We start from the raw sequence: 24,449 nt of genomic DNA, 5'->3' as shown, positions 1-24,449 counted from the left end.
TAAAACCCAAGTTTTTTTTTTACACCCTACTGATCATTCAGTTGAAGTTTGGTTGAATTTGGTTGAGTAGTTTTAGAGGAGAAGATTTTTTAAAGTTAGCAAATATGATGAACAAATTGTGAAAAATTGTCATTAAAGGACAATAACCCCATAAGGGGTCAATTGACAATTTTAATCATATTAACTTATTTGTAGATCTTACTTTGCTGATCATTTTTGATGTTTACAGTTTATCTTTATCTATAATAATATTCAAGATAATGACCAAAAACTGCAAAATTTCCTAAAAATTACCAATTAAGTGGCAGCAATCCAACAATGGGTAGTTTGATTCATCTGAAAATTTTAGAGCTGATAGATCTTGACCTAATGAACATTTTTACTCCTTGTCAGATTTGCTCTAAATGCTTTCGTTTTTGAGATATAAGCCAAAACTGCATTTGATGTTCTATGTTTAGCAATGGCGACCATGTTTGTTGATAGATCAAAACTTCGGATACAGTTTATTAACTAGATACCCTAAGGAACATTTAGTTAAAGTTGGGAAGTATTTGGCCTAGTAGTGTCAGAGGAGAAGATTCTTGAAATAGTTTACGACGACAGACGACGGACGACGGCGGACGCCAAGTGATGGCATAAGCTCACTTGGCCCTTCGGGCCAGGTGAGCTAAAAACGGACGAGTAGACACTCCGTATAAACAGAGGCTCTAAAGAGCCTGTGTCGCTCACCTTGGTCTAGACTATGTCAATATTCAACAAAGGACGCAAATGGATTCATGACAAAAATGTGTTTTGGTGACGGTGATGTGTTTGTTCTTCTTACTTTACTGAACATTCTTGCTGCTTACAATTATTTCTATCTATAATGAACTTGGCCCAGTAGTTTTAGTGGAAAATGTTAGTAAAAATTAACAAATTTTATGAAAATTGTTATAAATTGACCACAAAGGACAATAACTCCTTGGGGGTCAATTGACCATTTTGGTCATGTTGACTTATTTTTAGGTCTTACTTTGCTGTACATTTAAATATTGCTGTTTACAGTGTATCTCTTTCTATAATAATATTCAAGATAATAACAAAAAACAGCAAAATTTCCTTTAAAATTAGCAATTCAGGGGCAGAAACCTAACAACAGGTTGTCCGATCCATTTACAAATTTCAGGGCAGATAGATCTTGACCTGATTAACAATTTTACTCAGTCAGATTTGCTCTAAATGCTTTGGTTTTTGAGTTATAAGCCAAAAACTGCATTTCACCCCTATGTTCTATTTTTAGCCATGGCGGCCATCTTGGTTTGTTGGCTGGGTCACGCCACACATTTTTAAACTAGATACCCAAAAGATGATTGTGGCAAAGTTTGGTTTACTTTGGCCCAGTAGTTTCAGAGGAGAAGATTTTTGTAAAAGTTAACGACGACGGACGACAGACGACAGACGACGGACGACGGACGACGGACGACAAGTGATGAGAAAAGCTCACTTGGCCCTGTTGGCCAGGTGAGCTAAAAATGAGTAAAGGAAAGAAAAATCATGAAATGTTTGGATACATACCTGAAAGTGGAGGACCAATAAAAACACCAATGCCCTGAAAAAACAGAACTAGACCAAAAGATTTGGACAAATTCTCAACACCAAGAAGATCCACGATGATAACAGACTTCTGGGAGACGTACATCCCTATGATAGATCCGTACACAGCACAAGCTACGGCTAGCTGTGGGAAAGTTGTTACTGATGGAATAATCAATGAAACAACACCCATGAAAATGATTAGAACATTGTATAAGTAAATACGATATGGTTTCATAAACTTCCGGTCAAAGAGGAAACCTGCGAATAGTCTACCAATGCCATCCGATACACCCGTCACAACTAGTGTGTACGCGGCTTCAAATTCACTTGTTCCTATCTGTATAGCAAAGGCAGGAAGGAACACCATACCAGAAGAGAAAGCTAATGTAAATAGTAAAATTGCAACACAAAATGCACTGTATCTTAGATCTTTCAAAAGAGATAAGTCAAATAACTTAGTTTTGGTCTTAGTTTTACAGGAATCGCGCTGAAATAAGAATACAGACGATGCACGGCGAAGCATAGAAACAACAGATTTTCTACTGGTCAGTTTACGTTTGTTTTCTGAAACTGAAATAACAATGTCAACGTCATTAAGAAGTTGTGGTTTTATTGCATTTTGTTGTTTTTGGATAGCATCTGTAGTTAGATCTGTCTTTGTTAACTGCTCTGAATCCGACATGATTCGATTTTGATTTCTAGAGACACTATTGACAGCAATTTTACCTTCTCTTTTCCTGAAATAATAAAATTTCGAATATCATTATGAGCTCGTTTTAACACCAAGCATATACACAGGTCTAAATAACAAAGTACAATAATAAACAAAAAATACCAAGACGTTGCATAAATTTGTATATGGTAACCAAGCTTACTCCGCCACGGTGTCCCGGGTATACAGACGGGCGAATTAACTACGAAATTAAAACGTTAAAGTAGATTAATCAATCCCAGTATTTTGGTGGGGTTAATGTTGCTTACCTCTTTTAGTTTTCTATGTTGTGTCTTGTGTACTATTGTTTGTTTTTCTGTATTTTTTGTAGCAATGGCTTTGTCAGTTTTTTTTCTATCTATGAGTTTGAATATACCTCTAGTATCTTTAACCCCTCTTTGATTACAAATAACTCAGAAATAATTTTGTCTCCTCAATTCATAATTATGCACTGGCTAATGTAAACCAGGAAATTTGACTTATGCATCTATAACACCTTAACACATCATTATCGCGTGAAGCCAAGACTATATAGTTTTAACAATATATAACCTGTTGTTATACTCTGTAATACGTCGGTGAAGAGATATTGGTCTCATCAGAGCTCCACAAACGATTATTTCAACCGATGCTGCTGCTGCCATGATTAAAGCACCTAAATATCCGTAGTATGTAAATGATGCCTCTAGTAAAAGTGGTATGGCAAAAGTTCCAAGACCAACACCTGATGTAGCTAGTCCAAAAGCTGTACCAAGCTTTTTGTGAAAATATGCGCTCACAATAACAACAGCGGGAGAATATGCCATTGCCTGTCCTAAACCTATAGTAGTAATTATAAGCCATTTATTACTATACGTTTTTTTAGAAATATCATTGGCATCTTCATTTTCAGTAGATAAACTGTTTATTTAAGTATAACATTTTGAATTACTAGTATAGAAATCGTATGTTTGTCTGCCCAATGCATATGAGACAATATCTGAAAAAGTATAGTTTTTGGCAATCAGAAAAAACAAAACAAAATTCTTTAGACCCGGTATTTTAAAAGCACAAATCGAAGAACACACATTGGGGATCTAGGAACTGTTGTCTGTAACTCAAACAATTGTTTAAAAGGAAACAATGGCAATTTTAAAAAAGAGTACAAAAAAAATCCAGTTACCAAAGTGAATCAATTTTAAAAAGTTTCTAATGGGAATAAGTTTAAGACACTATTTGTGGTTTACTAGTATATCCTACAATAGTTTATCAAATGCCAATTATTGATTTTAGCATTTGCAATACAAAAGGTTTAGAAATATACTTAAATATAGTCAGATATGTCGGTAACATGAAATAATCTTGGGTAACAGGACAACGGTTACAGGGCAGAGTTGGTAACAGAAAGGATTTTCTGCTTTATTTTAAAGTTTAAGAAACATTTGTCATTTTCGATTGGTCACAATTGGAAGATAACAGCAAAAAATGTCATTTATCCTTTGAAACTGTATTTGCAAGATGAATAATCTACCTAGGTATGAAAAATTCTAAAATAAATTCCTTTCTGTTACTATCTACTATACTAGAATTGCATTGATGTTCTCTGCTGTTATCAAAAGCAAAAAAACTATTTTTTTATTCAATATACTGTGTATTATTTTGAAATGTATTTGATATGGTGGTGATAACTTATATCAAATGAAATGGTTGGCATATAGTAGATTAACTTTTCGATTCTTCAGTGAAATTGTCTTGAACATCCTTCCTGTTACTGATGATGGTTATGCTGTTACTTTTTATCAGGTAACATGACCGAACGTAACAGAAAGGAATTACGGGATAGTTTTTGTCCTTTGTATCACATTAAATGTAAGTGTATTTCCTGTGACATATAAATTTTAAAAAGATGATATAAAAACACACTTAATGTTGTGGTGCACATTTAAAAATATTCTCAGAAAGTGTAAGAAAAGGCCATAACAGGATAGAACACCAATAAGATCAATAAGTATTTTTCTATAAATTCTTACCTTGGATGGGCTTGGATTTTCAAACCTGGCCGCCTTTCCAACTATTTCTTTGTACTAATACATTCAGGAAATGATGCTCTTCACAATACATAATGGGAAAATAACTCTTAGTCTTGTAAACGTTTCCACAGGTAAAAAAAAACACCGTGTGGTAACAGGGTTCATTCAACCTACGCCAACATTTTGAAATTTAGGTATAAAATTGTGTTAAAAAATGTTGGCATAGGTTGAATAATTTTTTACATATTAAGTGTTATAAAAACATAAATTAATTAGGGGCTAATCAATCTACAACCAGTTTAAAGCTAGCGTTAAAGTATACTCAATATATAATTTCTTTTACAAGTACTAGTGCAAATGTAGGTATTTGTGTGTGTTGAGGATCTCTATTTCTTAAAGGATTTAGTTTAAAATTAATATAAAGAAATAATAATTTATATAAAATAGATTCCTTCAAATACTATAAGTTACATAGTGTGCAAGTGACCTAATACGGTATATATGGGTTCAGTAAATTCAATATGCGGTGAGAGTGAAGCTCGAATACTCATATTCAATTTACTGACACCAGAGATTTGTATAATACTATACAAATCTTTGCTGACCCAATATATATCGTATTAGGTCACTAGCACCTTATGTTACGAATTTATCTTACTGACTATCTTAACGTGCGAAATTTAGACCTACCAAAATGAGCAAGTCTTCAATATTGTTACATTAAGAAACTAATTCCATTGAGTCTCTAGGACCAGTTTCATAAAACTATGTCAGAAGTAAGACATGTCTTAGGATTGTTTTACGGCATATGCTAGTCCTTAATGGGTTTCACAAAGCGGTCCTAAATTTTGACATCTTTTAAAGTTGGTCACACAAAGTAAGGACTACACATGAGGTTTATCATGATGGTCTTAGGATAGTCACAAGATATTTTATATGAATTACACTTATTTCGGATGATGGAGTTCCAAATGAGAGACACAAAATTTTACCATAAATTTCACAACTCAATATAATGAATAAAAACAAACACAGAGGACTTTATTTCTAAACTTAATCGAAGTAGATACATGGTGCACTGTCCCACTTGAAAGTTGATGTCTACTAAATGAACCAAAACATCTGTTTGGTTTATATTTATTTTAAATTTTATATTGCCAAAATAATTTGATAAAAGTTTCTGTTGAAGTATTGTATATTTGTAAATTTTGTTGCTTGTTTAAAGTATGATGCTTCATATCAAATACAAAAAAATAAAGAACAAAAATTATCATAAAAATTTGCACAAATGAAATAGCTTTTTCTCTTTTTTCTGAAGTATTGTTATATTTAAGTGTTTAATTTTAGAAATTTAGTCATTTTTTTTATAATAATTTAAAATTTATTTTAACACAATTTTACTAGTATCAAGGGTTCAAATTCTAGCTTACAATTTTTGTCTTATTAGAATTTTATAAATAATTCCAGTTTTAATGACACATGTTTACAAATAATTTATTTCCAAAAAGTAATATTTAATGCTTAAATATACTGACTGTATTTTACCTTTCATTAATTGATAATTGTTATAACAACACCTATTGTATTTTGTTTGTAGGCATAGGTTGAATATATTTTTATCAAATGTTGGCATAGGTTGAAGACACCGGTAACAGTAGGGAAATCACCCCTGGGGACAATTTTTTTTTCTCTTAAAATTTGCAAAATTTTATTACATGCTATAGTTATAATATGAAAAGAAAAATAAGGGGCAAGTTTATTATATAATACATCATATATGTGAGAATCGGACGCCTGTTTAATTAATTTGGATATTATTTGAATGATTTAGTTTTCAAAAAAAACACAGGGGACAACATGATTTTAGGGGGGGGGGTGGGGTAGAACATTTAAATTACAATATTTTATCGGAAGAAATATAAGAATGAGTGTTTAATTGACAGGGGTTGGTGCATTATATAATTTAGTTTACACTGAAACTTAAAATTTTCAAAAAAGATGGTTGAATAGTAAAATAATTGCTGGTGAAGTGGGGGACATGGAAACTAGACTTTTTCAGATATTGTCTCATATATATGTTCCGGACCATATGATTATCTGGACCATACGCGTATGGTCATGACCATATGGGTATATACTCATATAGTCCGACCATACGCGTATGGTCGGGGTAATCAATACTTTTAAATTCTTCATTAGGTGTTACCCTTCTGATGTTACGTCACTAAAATGTCATTTTATTAAACATTAAAAAAACGTATAAAAAAAACAGTTTCACACAGTTAATATTTCTTACTATTTGTAAGTACAATTATAAGAAGATGTCAAAAACAAATGAACATATTGTAAAAGGAATTTAATTGATTAAAGTAAAATATTAAAAGTGTATGTTTCTTTATTTTTTTCTATTCCTTATTTCTATACTTTTGTTTTAGTCTTAAAGATAACATTTAAGAGCCATGAACTAGCTACTACCTTTATCTAATTTGATCTGTAATATTCATTTTACGATATTGGAGATCTAGAGTTTCTCAAAAACATTGTAGACACATCGGAATTGTCCGAGTCGATATCACTGCACGCAGCCAAAACAAGCAATCACAGAAAAGCTACATGTATGGTACCGTGAGAATCTCATTCTAAGTATAAAAAAGCATACACGAATACACTTAGCGATGAAAACTAAGATCAACTGACTGTGGCATCAATATTTAATGTTTATGTAGCTTTTGAAATGTAAAATTAATACGTTTTATTTCTATTGTATATTTGAAAAAATACCTATATGGTCCAAATACTCATATGGTCCGGCCCGTTAATAACCAAACGAGTATAATACTCATATGGTCCGACCATACGCGTACGGTCCGACCATACGCGTACGGTCGGACCATACGCGTATGGTCGGACCATATGCGTATACTCATATGGTCATGACCATACGCGTATGGTCCAAATACTCATATGGTCCGGAACATATATAATGCGGCGTCAGCCTCACTTGACACTGCATTTCTGATCTTAACACTTTTCGACTTCGCATTTGAATTGGCTGTCAAACTATTCTAATTTTAGTGCCTCTGATAAATCTTGTGTCGACGAAGTCTGGTGTACCAAGTCATAAGCCTGTTGTCTTTTATGAGTATTACTAACTGTTTTCTCAAAATATAAGTCATGACTTATTCCGATAATAAAAAGATTTATCATCCTACAGACAAAGTCTAAAATGATCCGAAACTCTAAACAAATAAATACATAAAATGGGAAAATTTCAATCATAATTTTTTAATAAACAATAAAGTCCATTTATGTAAATATCAAATATTACCTCCAATCACACCGTAACTCACAAATAGAAAGTATATGTTTGGTGCAAACCCGGAAATTATTAAGGCAAACGCCAGAATTAGTCCACTCCAAACAACCACGGATCGGAATGAGAATCTATGACACATAACACTTACGACAGGACCTACAACAACAGATATTGAGTGTATTTATTTATATGGGTCAAAACAAGCATGGACAATTTAGATACTAGTATATGGATCAAAACAAGCATTGACAAGTTATTTATATGGTCAAAACAAACATCGACTTGCTAGATAAATGAGTAAAACTCATTGACAATTACATGTATTAGTCAAAGCAAGCATTGCATAGTAAGAGTCTAAGAAAAAATGTCTAACTCTAGATATTCATATGAGTAAAAACCAGCATTGATAATTAGTCATGATATGGGTTAAATCATCATTGATAGGTTAGTAATGTTTGAAACAACTAGGATCGATTAGTTAGTCATATGGATCAAGACAAATTTGACTAGATAGGTGTATTGTTCAAAACAAGAAGTATTTAAGATCAAAATCAAAGCAAACATTGGCTAGTTAGAAATATTGGTTACCAAAACATTGAATACTGTCATATACAGGTAAAACAAGCATTTACTAGCTAGTTATATAAGCCAAAAAACAGTGCATACACTAGTTAGTTTTCTGGGTCAAAACAAGTATTGAATGGTAACAAATAAGAAACAAAACACGCATTGATTAGTAAGTGTCAATGTTCAAAACAAGCATTGACTTCTTTGTAATATGTATCAAAACAAGCATTGGCTTCTTTGTTATATGTATTAAAACAAGCATTGACTTCTTTGTAATATGTATCAAAACAAGCATTGACTTCTTTGTAATATGTATCAAAACAAGCATTGACTTCTTTGTACTATGTATCAAAACAAGCATTGAGAAGTTAAAAAATTCAGGTCAAAACAATCAAGCATTTGGTAGTCATATTTATCAAAACGTTAAAACAAACAATGACTATATAGTATGAGAAAATACAAGTACTGATAAGCAAGAAATAAGCGTCAAAACAAGCATTGACTAGAACGCAATTCGAGTAAAACAGGCATTGAATATTTGGCAGTAAGGATCATAACAAGCATTAACAAGTTAGCAGTAAAACTTCGAATTGAGCGATTTGAAAAAAAGAGAGGAAAATGAAGGTCAACCAGAAACAGTTTGTCTGAAACTTGATTTAAAACGATTCGATTATACAAATTTGACACAAAATAAAAGATATTTCACAAAAAACAAAAGGATATAAGATAATGTAAAAACATACGCACATTTGCATGTTGGAAGTAAAAATATGTAAAACATTGAAAAAGTAATTAATTCAAAATGCTTTTATCAGGCATAGATTACCTTAGCCGTATTTGGCACAACTTTTGGAATTTAGGTCCTCAAAGCTCTTCAACTTTTTACTTGTTTGGCTTTATAAATATCTTGATATGAGCGTCACTGATGAGTCTTATGTAGATTAAACGCACTTCTGGCGTACTAAATTTTATAATCCTGGACTTTTGATAACTATATTCATATCATGTGTCCTTTTTAATATAATAGGTATTTTCGCAAGCTATACATGAAGAATTTGTTGCAATCGGAAAATTTGTATATTCTAGCAATCACAAGAACATCATTTGCAGTTTATTCTACTAAGGTTGCAGGTCTACAAAGTAAGGATACAACTGAAAAATAATGATTCAATTTTTAAAAGAAAAGATGGTACCCAGGCTGTAACTGCAGCTGGTGTCTTGTGGGTAATAAATCTACTAATCTAAAGAAAGTCGTAATCCACTTGATATGGATGGTACCGAGGCTGTAACTACAGCTGGTGTATTGTGGGTAATAAATCTACTAACCTAAAGAAAGTCGTAATCCACTTGATATGGATGGTATCCAGGCTGTAACTGCAGCTGGTGTCTTATGGGTAATAAATCTACTAACCTAAAGAAAGTCATAATCCACTAGATATAGATGGTACCCAGGCTGTAACTACAGCTGGTGTATTGTGGGTAATAAATCTACTAACCTAAAGAAAGTCGTAATCCACTAGATATAGATGGTACCCAGGCTGTAACTGCAGCTGGTGTCTTGAACTTCTCCTCAAATTTTAGATACAGTATACCTCCCGATCTATCAAAGCCTCCTGCCAAACAGATATGGTATAGAACCCATTATTAGTTTCAGAATAAGTCTAGTAATACTTCAAACAAAGTAGTTCTGAAGTATAACTGTAGCTTTGCCAATACATTATATGTGTGTAATTTTGGTATCAAATGACATAAAATATATCAAAGAAAAAAAGTAGGTCATGTTTGTCAAGTTACTGTTATTTTACTACTCAACAACCTGAAACCATGCAGTCAGGAATTATAAGCAATCAAGGGTATGTTATTTTGTTTAAGCACAGACGTCAGGATACGGTATGTATATATGCCTTACACGAAACTACTGTCACTTTATCTGAACAGAAGACAAAATATCTATGAACTGTTGAAATTTCATAATTTACCATAGAAAACTAAGTTTGATAATTTAGTAGTTTTATTCCTTTCACCAAAACAAAAATCTTAAACAATAAAAATGAATCTCGTTAAGAATTGTTAGTTACAGTGTACATGTATTATGCTAACGCTCTGTAGACATTAGTATACTAATAAGCTGTTATTTAACTACACCATCTCTTTTTCGTTTTTAAGTAAATGTGTCGATATACTATAATAGTTATCAAAAGTACCAGGATTATAATTTAGTACGCCAGACGCACGTTTCGTCTACATAAGACTCATCAGTGACGCTCATATCAAAATAGTGATAAAGCCAAACAAGTACAAAGTTGAAGAGCATTGAGAATCCAAACTTCCAAAAGCATCAATAATCACACAATTTAACTTTTTGAGTAGATGGTTGTACCATGTAATCTTTTATACTTCATTCATTATATTGAGGCATTCTACTGCAATTATTGAAATATTATTTACCAATGATAACATGGATCATCAAACTGCTCAAAACAATGAACCAGCCCCAGCCTCCATCCTGAGCCCCATCTACATTTGTGATAGTCTCTTCAAGACCATCATCTGCAAATTTATCTGACTTTTCCTTTAACTCTTGTTCTCTTTTCATTACTGTATTGAAGTATAAGTTACATTCATCCGCTGGAAGTTGAATAACTATATCTTTGTCTTTCCTTTTGGGAACAACCTGTAAAACGTATTCGGTGTTTTCTTCTTTCCCTTCGGGAACAACCTGTAAAACAGATTCTGTGTCTTCTTCTTTCCTTTCGGGAACAACATGTAAAACAGATTCGGTGTCTTCCCCCTTCCTTTTGGAAACAACCTGTAAAACAGATGCGGTGTCTTCTTCTTTCCTTTCGGGGACAACCTGTAAAACAGATTCAGTATCTTTTTCTTCCTTTTCCGGTATAGACGTTTGCACAGATTTAGTTATCTGTAATTCAGTATTCAGTGTATCTTTTTTCTGTGAATCCTGTCCATCTACTTCTGTTTGTTCATGGTAAGCTATGTTGTTGACCTCTCTGGTGTCAGATGTAGTTATAACTCCATGGTTTTCATGTGAGGAGTCGGCACTTTCTGTTACAGAATGGACCACATGCGTTTCAGAACAGTTTACAGATATTTCCGTCATAGAGGTGATCAGATTTGCTTGTCCCTCTCGGTCTACAGTGGTCACTGTGGGTTCCGTCCTAGAAGTGACAGGGTGTGCCTGTCCCTCTTGATGTTCTTGAAGCACTGTTGGTTCCGTCTTAGAATTAACACGGTGTGTCTTTCCCTCTGGGTGTTCTGGAATCACTGTGGGTTCCGTCTTAGAAGTGATCGCATATGTTTGTTCCTCTGAGTCGACAGTGGTCACTGATGTTTCGTTATCTGTAAAGGCTTCATTCACACAACCTTTTGAGTCCTTATTACTCATGTTGACTTTAAGTTGTTGTACTGTTTTATCTGTGATGAAAAAGATTTAAAGGCTAAGGAAATAAAAGCGGTTAAAAAATATGTTGCAACAATTTTGAGTCAAAACACTAATCAGGGATGTTGGATGTTTACACCTCTCAATAAAAAAGGGGGAGGTGGAAGGATAATCAAATCAAAAACCGAAGGACGAAGATAACCAGACATGACTTATATTGATGAAAATGCTGTGAGTTTTCACAATGATTTGGTACACCAAAAGTTTTATTATCATACAATGTACTGTAAACCATACACAACCCTTTAATTCATGGGAAAATACGATGGTTCAAATTTGTATACAGAAACCGAGTCCTTGTGTTACCGATTTGTCATCAACTAAATAGAACGTCAGATGGAGTTTCAGAATATGGAACACTAAGTATTTAATTTTGAGACCTTTTTAGTGAGAAATTCTTAGAAAATCCAGAAAATCGAATGGTGGAAATAACCTCTTCATACTACGAAGAACCATTACATTTCATCATGTTTACTTTTCAAAATTCTGCCCTAATAAAAATCGAACGTTTGTCAAATTTTACAAACTAATATAAAATTAAGTTATAGCAGTGTAGATATTAAAGCAATTATAATACAATGTCGGAAAAATCTTACCTTATTGTTATCGGTTCACCTTAAAACTACCTTATATATTATATGCAAATAATGAAGTCATGTCGTGGTGCTGCATTAAACAGTCTGACGAAATAAACGTTATTAGCTTGACTTTTCCTGATCATATTGTGATACAAGAATGACGTAATACAAAGATAATGACGCTATAATGAATTAACTTAAAAGAGCAAAAACATGACAAACTAGAGGCTCTAAAGAGTCTGTGTCGCTCACCTTGGTCTATGTGAATAATTAACAAAGGATGCAGATGTATTCATGACAAAATTGTGTTTTGGTGATGGTGATGTGTTTGTGCATCTTTCTTTACTGAACATTCTTGATGCTTATAATTATCTCTATCTATAATGAACTTGGCCTAGTAGTTTCAGTGGAAAATGATAGTAAAAATTTTACAAATTTTATGAAAATTGTTAAAAATTGACTATAAAGGACAATAACTCCTTAGGAGGTCAATTACAAATTTTGGTCATGTTGACTTATTTGTAAATCTTACTTTGCTGAACATTATTGCTGTTTACAGTTTATCTTTCTCTATAATTAAAATATTCAAGACAATAACAAAAAAGAGCAAAATTTCCTTAAAACTACCAATTCAGGGGCAGCAATCCAACAACGGGTTGTCCGATCATCTGAAAATCTGAGGGCAGATAGATGTTGACCTGATAAACAATTTAACCCCCTGTCAGATTTGGTCTAAATGCTTTGGTTTTTGAGTTATAAGCCAAAAACTGCATTTTACCCCTATGTTCTATTTTTAGCCGTAGCGGCCATCTTGTAGGTTGGTTGGCCCGATTACGCCACACATTTTTTAAACTAGATACCCTAATGATGATTGTGGCCAAGTTTGGTTTGATTTGATCCAGTAGTTTCAAAGGAGAAGATTTTTGTAAAAGATTACTTATATTTACGAAAAATGGTTTAAAATTGACTATAAACTCCTAAAGGGGGTCAACTGATCATTTTGGTCTTTTTGACTTATTTGGAAATCTTACTGTGCTGAACATTATTGCTGTTAACAGTTGATCTCTATCTCTATTAATATTTAAAATAATAGCCAAAAAACAGTATAATTTCCTTTAAATTACCAATTCAGGGGTAGCAACCCAACAACCAGATGCCGATTCGTCTGAAAATTCCAGGGCAGATAGATCTTTACCTGACAAACAATTTCACACCTGTCAGATTTGCTCTTTTTGCTTTGGTTTCAGAGTTATAAGCCAAAATCTACATTTTACCCCTATGTTCTATTTTTAGCCATGGCGGCCATCTTGGTTGGTTGGCCGGGTCATTTGACTCAGTAGTTTCAGAGGAGAAAATTTTGTAAAAGCTAACGCCGGACGACGACGACGGACGACAAACGACAGACGACGGACGCCGGACGACGGACGGAAAGTGGGCCAGGTGAGCTGAAAAGGGGGAGGACAGCTAGCATACCAACGAAAGGGAATGCAAGATTTATTGTACATGTAATTCAGGTTAACAAGAGTAACTCAAAGAGTCACCAATCATTGGGATAGCCATTTACCAGTTCCAATGTCACTTGATTTGTCTTTATACTCTGTGCTCAGCCAATGTAAAAGTATAAACTTACCTGTAAATCCAATTAAGAAAAATATAAAATCGGCGCAAATGAAAATAAAGGATCTAAAGAGCCTGTGTCGCTCACCTTGGTCTATGTGGATATTAAACAAAGGAAGCAGATGGATTCATGACAAAATTGTGTTTTGGTGATGGTGATGTGTTTGTACATCTTATTTTTCTAAACATTCTTGCTGCTTACAATTATCTCTATCAATATTGAACTTGGCCCAGTAGTTTCAATGGAAAATGTTAGTAAAAATTAATAAATTTTATAAAATTGTTAAAAATTGACTATAAAGGACAATAACTCCTTAGAGGGTCAATTGACCATTTCGATAATTTGACTTATTTGTAAATCTTACTTTTCTGAACATAATTGCTGTTTACAGTTTATCTCTATCTATAATAATATTCAGGATAATAACCAAAAAGAGCAAAATTTCCTTCAAATTACCAATTCAGGGGCAGCAACCCAACAAAGGGTTGTCGGATTCATCTGAAAATTTCAGGGCAGATAGATGTTGACCTGATCAACAATTATCCATCATGTCAGATTTGCTCTAAATGCTTTGGTTTTTGAGTTATAAGCCAAAAAACTGCATTCTACCACTATGTTATATTTTTAGCCGTGGCGGCCATCTTGTTTGATTGGCCGGGTCATCGAACACGTTTTTTTTAAATTAGATACCCCGAATGGTGATGGTGGCCATGTTTGAAATCATTTGGCCCAGTAGTTTCAGAGGAGAAGATTTTTGTAACAGATTACTAAGATATACGAAAAACGGTTACAAATTGACTATAAAGGGCAATAACTCCAAAATCGGTCAACTCACCATTTCGTTCATGTCGACTTATTTATTAGTAAATCTTACTCTGTGGAACCATCGCGGACGTGTCGTTGCTGTATAGTGACCACTCGAAATATTTTTTTGGACATTTTGCGCGACAGTGACACGACAACTATTGTTTATCTTCCAAGACAAATCGTACGATCTGTTGTGACCGGGTCGGATTTCGAAACATGTGTTACAGTAGTAAAAGATATTAAGTAAGGGGATGAAATTGCTAGATTAAAAGGTAATAAAATTTCACATTAAGAAGTGATTTGATCCAGTTAAAAAAGGCAAAAAATTAGTATGTCTGATACTGTTAAACTGAATTATAGGACCATTTACCGTCACATTATTCATACTTTGAGTTAGAGCCAGAAGACTTTTCCATAATTATTTTGATATTATTGGTTTCAAAAGTAGTACACTACACTTTTAACACATTTTTGAGTTAGAGCAGCTTAAATTTGTTTAAATGTCAAGTAATTGTCATAAAAAAATGCGCTCTGAAAAATAATTCTGATCTCGGGTCTACTGCTAGATTATTAGTATAGAAATACTACAGATTAAACATATGATGGAACGGAAGAGGACTTTCAGTTGACTTCAGGATCAGGTCTTTCATTTCAAGGAATACGATAGGTAAGTCCGTAATATAGCTTGACGAATACAAAGGTGATACTATAACTAAACGATTATAGACGAACAACTAGATAATGACATAGGTAAACGGTTATTGTCGAATAACTAGATAATGACATAGGTAAACGGTTATAGACGAACAACTAGATAATGACATAGGTAAACGGTTATTGTCGAAGAACTAAATAATGACATAGGTAAACGATTATAGACAAATAACTAGATAATGACATAGGTAAACGGTTATAGACGAACAACTAGATAATGACATAGGTAAACGGTTATTGTCGAAGAACTAAATAATGACATAGGTAAACGATTATAGACAAATAACTAGATATTGACATATGTAAACGGTTATAGACGAACAACTAGATAATGACATAGGTAAACGGTTATTGTCGAATAACTAAATAATGACATAGGTAAACGATTATAGACAAATAACTAGATAATGACATAGGTAAACGGATATTGTCGAATAAATAGATGATGACATAGGTAAACGATTATAGACGAACAACAATGACAGTTGGTAATGACATAGCTAGACAATTATAGACAAATAACAAGGCAATGCCATAGCTAGACGAATAACAATAAATAAACTCATCATAGATACCAGGACTAAATTTAGTATAAACGCCAGACCTGCGTTTTGTCTACTAAAACTAATCAGTGACGCTCGAATCCAAAACAGTTTAAAATGCCAAATAAAGTACGAAGTTGAAGAGCATTGAGAACCAAAATTTCTATAAGTTTTGCCAAAGACAGCTAAGTTAATCTATGCCTGAGGTAGAAAAGCCTTAGCATTTCAAAAAATTCAAAATTTGTAAACATTAAATTTATAAATATAACCATATCAATGACAATTCATATCAGCACAAAAAGTGCTGACTACTGGGCTTGTGATACCCTCGGGAAAGAAATCTTAACCAGCAGTGGCATCGACCCAGTGGTTGTTAATAAACTCATCATAGATACCAGGACTAAATTTAGTATATATGCCAGACGGGCGTTTCGTCTACTAAAGACTCATCAGTGACGCTCGAATCCAAAAAGGTTTAAAGTGCCAAATAAAGTAAGAATTTGAAGAGCATTAATGGTCACACTTAGACGAATACCATGGTCATAATATAGTTAGACAAATAACAAGGTGATTCTACAGCTAGACAAATAACAAGGCGATACTATATCTAGACGGTTATAGACAAAAAACTGGAAATAATATAACTCGACGAATAACAAGATAATAATAAAGCTAGATTAATACAAATATAGTAATGTAGCCAACAACACGAATAACAATGCAAAGACACAGCTAGTCAATACCAATGTAATGGCATAGCTAGACGAATAACAATCTACTAACTTAGCTATACAAATAACAATGTACTAACTTAGCTATACAAATAACAATGTAAAGACACAACTAGAAAAATGACAATGAAATGTCATAGCTGACAAATAACAATGTAATGAAATAGCTAGACGAACAACAAGATAATGACATAGATAGACAAACAACAAGATAATGAAAAAGCTAGACGAACAACAAGGTAGAAACATAGCAAGACGAACAACAAGGTAAAGACATAGCTAGGCGAACAACAAGATAATGACAAAGCTAGACGAACAACAAGATATTGACATAGCTAGACGAACAACAAGATAATGACATAGCTAGACGAACAACAAGATAATGACATAGCTAGACGAACAACAAGATAATGACATAGCTAGACGAACAACAAGGTAGAAACATAGCAAGACAAATAACTAGAAATAGAATTTCCTAGTTGTATGGATACCATCATAAGGAGTCATTATAATTTTCTCATTTCATTCAAAACAAACCAAAACATGAAAACAGAAACTGCAACATCTGACACATTTTATTCTTCATTTGTTAAAAATACAAAAACTAGGATTTAAGCAAATTTGGAAAAATATTCTGACAATTGTTTAGTCATGATAGTATTTTGTAGTATATTGGTGAAGAGGCTGGTACCCATAGTTAGCGTTATATCTGGTATTCCTGTCTTGACTTTAGGAAATGTATAATGTTAGACACAAGAAGAACACACGATCCAAGTAAAACAGCGATTCCACCAAAATAAAATGCATAGTCGTACGTGCCATTCAAATCTTTTAAGAGCCCTGAAAAACAAATTTAGAATGAAAAAGATCTATAAATTGTGTACACTCCGAGTGTAAATGCATTGTTCAATTAAAAAAAAACGAAATAGATATTAACAGATTCGCAATACATACCCCGAATAACAACCACAGCAGCAATCGCAATAATATTTTGCTTTTCATAGACATAGAAATACAGTTACAACAGGACATACGGTCACTGTTTGACCACCAATTAAGAAAATTGGCGAATGTGATAATCCTGATACGACCTATCGTGGTTAATTTCCGTGTTATTTAGTCTCTTGTGGAGAGTTATTTCATTTTTTTAAATATATATCTAAAGGTATTTTACATGTAAACACACAACAGTAATAAAAAACCTTGGGAACAAAACGTTAATACCCATTAAGGTGGTACCTTACACTTTCACTAAAATTAATTTGGCTCGTTTAATTTTCATAAAAAGTATTTACTTTGACCCTTTGACAAAAATATAAAAATTTCAAAAAATTTGAACCAACCATTTTATCAGAAAACTTACACTGGTTATTTAGCAGTTTGACAAACACTAGTTATGATCATTGAGAAGCTTAATATTGCCCTCACATTGCAACGTACTTACAACGTTTAGCTGATTTTACAGAGTTATCTCCATGTAGTGTTAGGTACCACTTTAAATCCCCAATTTGTTGTCAGACATAACCAAGTAGTTCTAGCAAACTATTCGTGTGGTTTATATGTATTGGGTTAGTGTCTTAATGACTCATACCAAATATATCATCTTGATCGTATTTAGTCTAAAAAATTGGAAACTGCGGTTCAATAAACTTTCATCCCGAGTGATGCGACCATGTATACATTATATCGTTATATAATTGTAAAACTAAAAGTATGATAACTAAGCCTTAATAGATTATTCGTTTTAGACTTATCAAATATGAGTAAAGGAAAGAGAAATTATGAAATGTTTGGATACATACCTGAAAGTGGAGGACCAATAAAATCACCAATACCCTGAAAGAACAGAACTAAACCAAAAGATTTGGACAAATTCTCAATACCAAGAAGATCCACGATGATAACAGACTTCTGGGAGACGTACATCCCTATGGTAAATCCATATATAGCACAAGCTACAGCGAGCTGTTGGAAAGTTGTTACTGACGGTATAATCAATGATACAACACCCATGAAAGCGATTAGAACATTGTATATGTAAATGCGATATGGTTTCATAAACTTCCGGTCAAAGAGGAAACCTGCTAATAGTCTACCAATTCCATCCGATACACCCGACACAACTACTGTGTACGCGGCTTCAAATTCACTTGTTCCTATCTGTAGAGCAAAGGCAGGAAGAAACACCATACCAGAAGAGAACGCTAATGTAAATAGTAAAATTGCAACACAAAATGCGCTATATCTTAGATCTTTCAAAAGAGAAAAGTCAAAGAACTTAGTTTTGGTCTTTGTTTTACTGGAATCACGCTGAAATAAGAATAAAGACGATGCACGGCGAAGCATAGAAACAACGGATTTTCTACTGGTCAGTTTACGTTTGTTTTCTGAAACTGAAATAACAATGTCGACGTCATTAAGAAGTTGTGGTTTTATTGCATTTTGACGTTTTCGGCTAGCATCTGTAGTTAGCTCTGTCTTTGTTGACTGCTCTGAATCCGACATGATTCGATTCTGATTTGCAGAGAAACTGCTGACCGATATTATATCTTGCCTTTTCCTGAAATAGTAAAACACTCGAATAACACTAAATAACGGAGACAGTTATAAACAAAAAATACATTTTGACATCAGACTCGGACTTCTTTTGAACTGAATTTTGATGTGCGTATTGTTATGCGTTTACTTTTCTACATTGGCTAGAGATATATGGGGAGGGTTGATATCTCATAAACATGGTTAAACCCACCGCATTTTTGCGCCTGTCCCAAGTAAGGAGCCTCTAGCCTTTGTTAGTCTTGTTTTATTTTTATTTTTAGTTTTTTTTTGTACAATTTGGAGTTTAATAAGGCGCTCATTATCACTGAACTAGTATATATATTTGTTATGGGACCAGCTTAAGGACGCCTTAAGGTGCTGGCATTTCTCGCTGCATTGAAGACTTGTTGTTGACCTTCTGCTGTTGTCTGTTCTATGGTAGGGTTGTTGTCCCTTTGATACATTCCCATTTTATTCTCAATTTTTTTGCATAAAGTTGTATATGGTAGCCAATCTTACGTCGAGATAGTGTCCCTGGTATACAGACGGGCGTATACAGATAGTGTTGAAAGTCTAACTAACCTTAGTCATATGCAACTACGAAATTCAAATGCAAAAGACAATTGATTATTTCAGAAAGAATGATGTTTCCTCAATTCATATTTATGTAGGGCAAATGTAAGACACAGGACTTATACATCTTTAACACCTAAACACACCATTATCGCGTGAAGCCAAGACTATGTAGTAAACAATATATTACTTGTTGTTATACTCTGTAATGCGTCTGTGAAGAGATATTGGTCTCATCAGAGCTCCACAAACAATTATTTCAAACGATGCTGCTGCTGCCATAATTAAAGCTCCTAAATATCCATAGTACGTGAAAGAGGCCTCTAGTAAAAGTGGTATGGCAAAAGTTCCAAGACCAACACCTGATGTAGCTAGTCCAATAGCTGTACCAAGCTTTTTGTGAAAATATGCACTTACAATAACAACAGCGGGAGAATATGCCATTGCCTGTCCTAAACCTATAGTAATAATGAGACATTTATTATAACATGTATTTATAGAAATATCATTGGCATGTTCATTTTCAGTAAATAAACATAGTATTTTGAATTACTAGTATAAAAGAAATCGTTTAAAATATTTTATTAGTATTGTCAACTGTTTTCTCAATATATAAGTTATGAATAATTCCGATATTAAAAGATTGATCATAATACGGACAAAGTCTAAAATGACTCGAAACTATAAACAAATACATAAAATAGGGAAATTTCAATCATATTTTTTTTTATCATCAATAAAGCCCATTTCTTATAAATGTTAATATTACCTCCAATCACACCGTAACTCACAAATAGAACGTATATGTTTGGTGCAAATCCTGAAATTATTAAGGCAAAAGTCAGAATAAGTCCACTCCAAATAACCACGGATCGGAATGAGAATCTATGACACATAACACTTACGACAGGACCTACAACAACATATATTGAGTGGTTAGTATATATAGTTGATGGAAAGAAGTAATACGTTTTAAAAGTTTTAAAACAAGCAATGACAAGTAAATTATTAGTTTGTGGGTCATAACAAACATTAGCAAGTTACTTATATAATCCAAAACAGGCATTGACATGAAAGTTATATGGACCAAAACATGCATTTACAAGTAAGTTATACGAATCAAAACACACATTAGCAAGTTACTTATACGGTTCAAAACAATCATTGACTTGTAAGTTAATGGGTTAAAACAAGCATTGACAATTAAGATATATGGATCAAAACAAGCGTTGAAAAGTAAGTTATATGGATTAAAACAAGCATTGACTTGATAGTTTTATGGGTCAAAGCAATTTTTGACTTGTTCCTTATGTATCAAAACAGGCATTTCAAAATTAGTTATGTGGATCGAACAAGTCTTGACTTATTAATTATATGCATAAAACAAGCATTGATAAGTAAGTTATATTGGTGAAAACAAGCATTGTCATGTTAGTTACATGGATCAAAACAAACATTAACTTGTTAGTTATATGGGTAAAAACATTGACAATTTATTTATATGGGTAAAAACAAGCATGCACAATTTAGATATATGGATCAAAACAAGCATTGGCAGGTTATTTATATGGTCAAAACAAACATCAACTTGCTAGTTATATGGGTAAAAAATCATTGAAAATTAGGTATATGAGATAAAGCAAGCATTGACTAGCAAAAGTCTAAGAAAAAATGTCTTACTCTAGATATTCATATGAGTCAAACAGTCAAAACCAGCATTGATAATTAGTCATGATATGGGTCAAATCATCATTGATAAGTTAGTAATGTTTGTCAAAACTAGGATCGATTAGTTAGTCATATGGATGAATACAAATTTGAATAGTTATTTTTATGGTTCAAAACAAGCAGTGATTATGAAGTATTTAAGATCAAAATCAAAGCACGCATTGACTATATAGCTAGTTGATCAAACTAAACATGAAGAATTTGTTGCAAACGGAAAACTTGTATATTCTAGCAATCAAAAGAACATCATTTGTAGTTTATTCTATTATACCCTACAGTTGTATGTATATATAGTAAGGATACAACTGTTATATCAGTAAAATATAGTCAAGATTTTACGTTTATCAATAGACAACAAAATGGAAAAATAATGATTCAATTTTAAAACGAAATGAATGGGCACATTCATTGATAACTCTCTAGTTATCAACCACATGTTGTATTGTGATCATATGATTATACGATATTATTTGGTGAGTTTACCAACCTAAGGTAAGTCGTAATCCCCTTGATATGGATGGTACCCAGGCTGTAACTATAGCTGGTGTCTTGTGGGTAATGATTCTACTAACCTAGAATAAGTCGTAATCCACTTGATATGGATGGTACACAGGCTGTAACTACAGCTGGTGTCTTGTGGGTAATAATTCTATCAACATAAGGTAATTCGTAATCGACTTGATATGGATGGTACACAGGCTGTAACTACAGCTGGTGTCTTGTTGGTTATAAGTCTACCAACCTAAGGTAATTCGTAACCCACTTGATATGGATGGTACCCAGGCTGTAACTACAGCTGGTGTCTTGTGGGTAATAATTTAACTTACCTAAAGAAAGTCGTAATCCACCAGATATAGATGGTACCCAGGCTGTAACTGCAGCTGGTGTCTTGAACTTCTCCTCAAATTTTAGATACAGTATACCTCCCGATCTATCTAAGCCTCCTGCCAAACAGATATGGTATAGAACCCATTATTAGTGCTCAGAATATAAGTATATTAATACTTCAAACAAAGGAGTTCTGAAGCATAGCTATAGCTTTGCCAATAAATTAAGTGTGTGTAATTTTGGTATCAAATGACATAAAATATATCAAAGAAAAAAAGGAGGTCATATTTGTCAAGTTACTTTTATCAGAAGTTCCTGTTATTGTACTACTCAACAACCTGGAACCATGCAGTCAGGAATTATAAGCAATCAAGGGTATGTTAATTTTATTTTAGCACAGAAGCCAGGATACGATATATATATATATATATATAGGTCTGACACGAAACTACTGTCACTTTATCTGAACTGAAGACAAAATATCTATGAACTTTTGAAATTTCATAATTAACCATAGAAAACTACGTTTGATGATTCAGTAGATTTATTCCTTATACCAAAACAAAAATGTTAAACAATAAAAATGCACCTCGTTCAGAATTGTAAGTTAAATGTATTATGATAACGCTATGTAGACATTAGTATACTAATAAGCTGTTATTCAACTACACCATCTCTTTTTAAGTAGATTTGTCGATGTAATATAAAAGCATCAATAACCACACAGTTTAACTTTTTGAGTAGATTGCTGTCCCATGTAATCTCTTGTATTTCCTTTTCAAAAAGAAGAGGCATTCTACTGCAGTTATTGAAATATTACTTACCAATGATAACATGGATCATCAAACTGCTCAAAACAATGAACCAGCCCCATCCCCCATCCTGAGCCCCGTCTACATTTGTGACAGTCTCTTCAAGACCATCATCTGCAAATTTATCTGACTTTTCCTTTAACTCTTGTTCTCTTTTCATTTCTGTATTGAAGTATAAGTTACATTCATCCGCTGGAAGTTGAATAACTATATCTTTGTCTTTCCATTTGGGAACAACATGTAAAACATATTCGGTGTCTTCTTCTTTCCTTTCGGGAACAACCTGTAAAACAGATTCGGCGTCTTCTCCCTTCCTTTCGGAAACAACCTGTAAAACAGATTCGGTGTCTTCTTCTTTCCTTTCGGGGATAACCTGTAAAACAGATTCAGTATCTTTTTTTTCCTTTTCCGGTATAGACGTTTGCACAGATTTAGTTATCTGCAATTCAGCATTCAGTGTATCTTTTTTCTGTGAATCCTGTCCATCTACCTCTGTTTGTTCATGGTAAGCTATGTTGTTGACCTCTCTGGTGTCAGATGTAGTTATAACTCCACGGTTTTCATGTGACGAGTCGGTACTTTCTGTTACAGAATGAACCACAGGCGTTTCAGAACAGTTTACAGATATATCCGTCATAGAAGTGATCTGATTTGTTTGTCCCTCTCGGTCTAAAGTTATCACTGTGGGTTCCGTCCTAGAACTGACTGGATGTGCCTGTCCCTCTGAGTGTTCTGGAATCACTGTTGGTTCCGTCTGAGAAACGACAGGGTGTGCCTGTCCCTCTGAGTGTTCTTGAATCACTGTGGGTTCCGTCTGAGAAGTGACAGGGTGTGCCTGTCCCTCTGAGTGTTCTTGAATCACTGTGGGTTCCGTCTGGGAAATGACAGGGTGTGCCTGTCCCTCTGGGTGTTCTGGAATCACTGTGGGTTCCATATTAAAAATGACAGGGTGTGCCTGTCCCTCTGAGTGTTCTGGAATCACTGTGGGTTCCGTCTTAGAAGTGATCGGATATGTTGGTTCCTCTGAGTCTACAGTGGTCATTGCTGTTTTGTTATCTGTAAATGCTTCATTCACACAACCTTCTGAGTCCTTATTAGTCATGTTGACTTTAAGTTGTTGCACTGTTTGATCTGTGATATTAAAAGGCTAAGGAAATAAAGCGGTTAAAAAATACAAATAATTTTGAGTCAAAACACTAATCAGGGATGTTATATGTTTACTCCTCTCAATAAAACAAAAAAAGGAGGGTGGGGGTGGAAGGATAATCAAATTAAAAACGAAAGTCGACGATAACCATACATGACTTATACTGAGGAAAATCCTGTGCGTATTCATAAACATTT

General features: G+C 33.5%; 2 protein-coding genes across 2 annotated transcripts; both read right to left on the bottom strand.

Moving 5' to 3' along the window:
- Window positions 1–1,531: 1,531 nt before the first annotated feature.
- LOC134706039 (monocarboxylate transporter 5-like) lies at window positions 1,532–2,305 on the bottom strand. Its single transcript, XM_063564748.1, has one exon. It carries the CDS (start codon window positions 2,255–2,257, stop codon window positions 1,532–1,534), a length of 726 nt encoding a protein of 241 aa, XP_063420818.1. The 5' UTR covers window positions 2,258–2,305.
- A 15,004-nt stretch (window positions 2,306–17,309) lies between these two features.
- LOC134706038 (monocarboxylate transporter 14-like) lies at window positions 17,310–24,207 on the bottom strand. The gene is made up of 6 exons (XM_063564747.1): window positions 23,118–24,207; window positions 22,293–22,409; window positions 20,507–20,650; window positions 19,928–20,195; window positions 18,429–19,186; window positions 17,310–17,466 (listed from the first exon to the last, which is right to left on the bottom strand). The coding sequence occupies exons 1-6, from the start codon at window positions 24,205–24,207 to the stop codon at window positions 17,330–17,332; spliced, it is 2,514 nt and encodes an 837-aa protein (XP_063420817.1). The 3' UTR covers window positions 17,310–17,329.
- Between the last annotated feature and the right edge of the window lie 242 nt (window positions 24,208–24,449).

Source organism: Mytilus trossulus, chromosome 2 (genome assembly GCF_036588685.1).
Source record: "Mytilus trossulus isolate FHL-02 chromosome 2, PNRI_Mtr1.1.1.hap1, whole genome shotgun sequence".
Taxonomy (NCBI): Eukaryota; Metazoa; Mollusca; class Bivalvia; order Mytilida; family Mytilidae; genus Mytilus; species Mytilus trossulus.
This window is presented reverse-complemented; position numbering and strand designations above follow the sequence as displayed.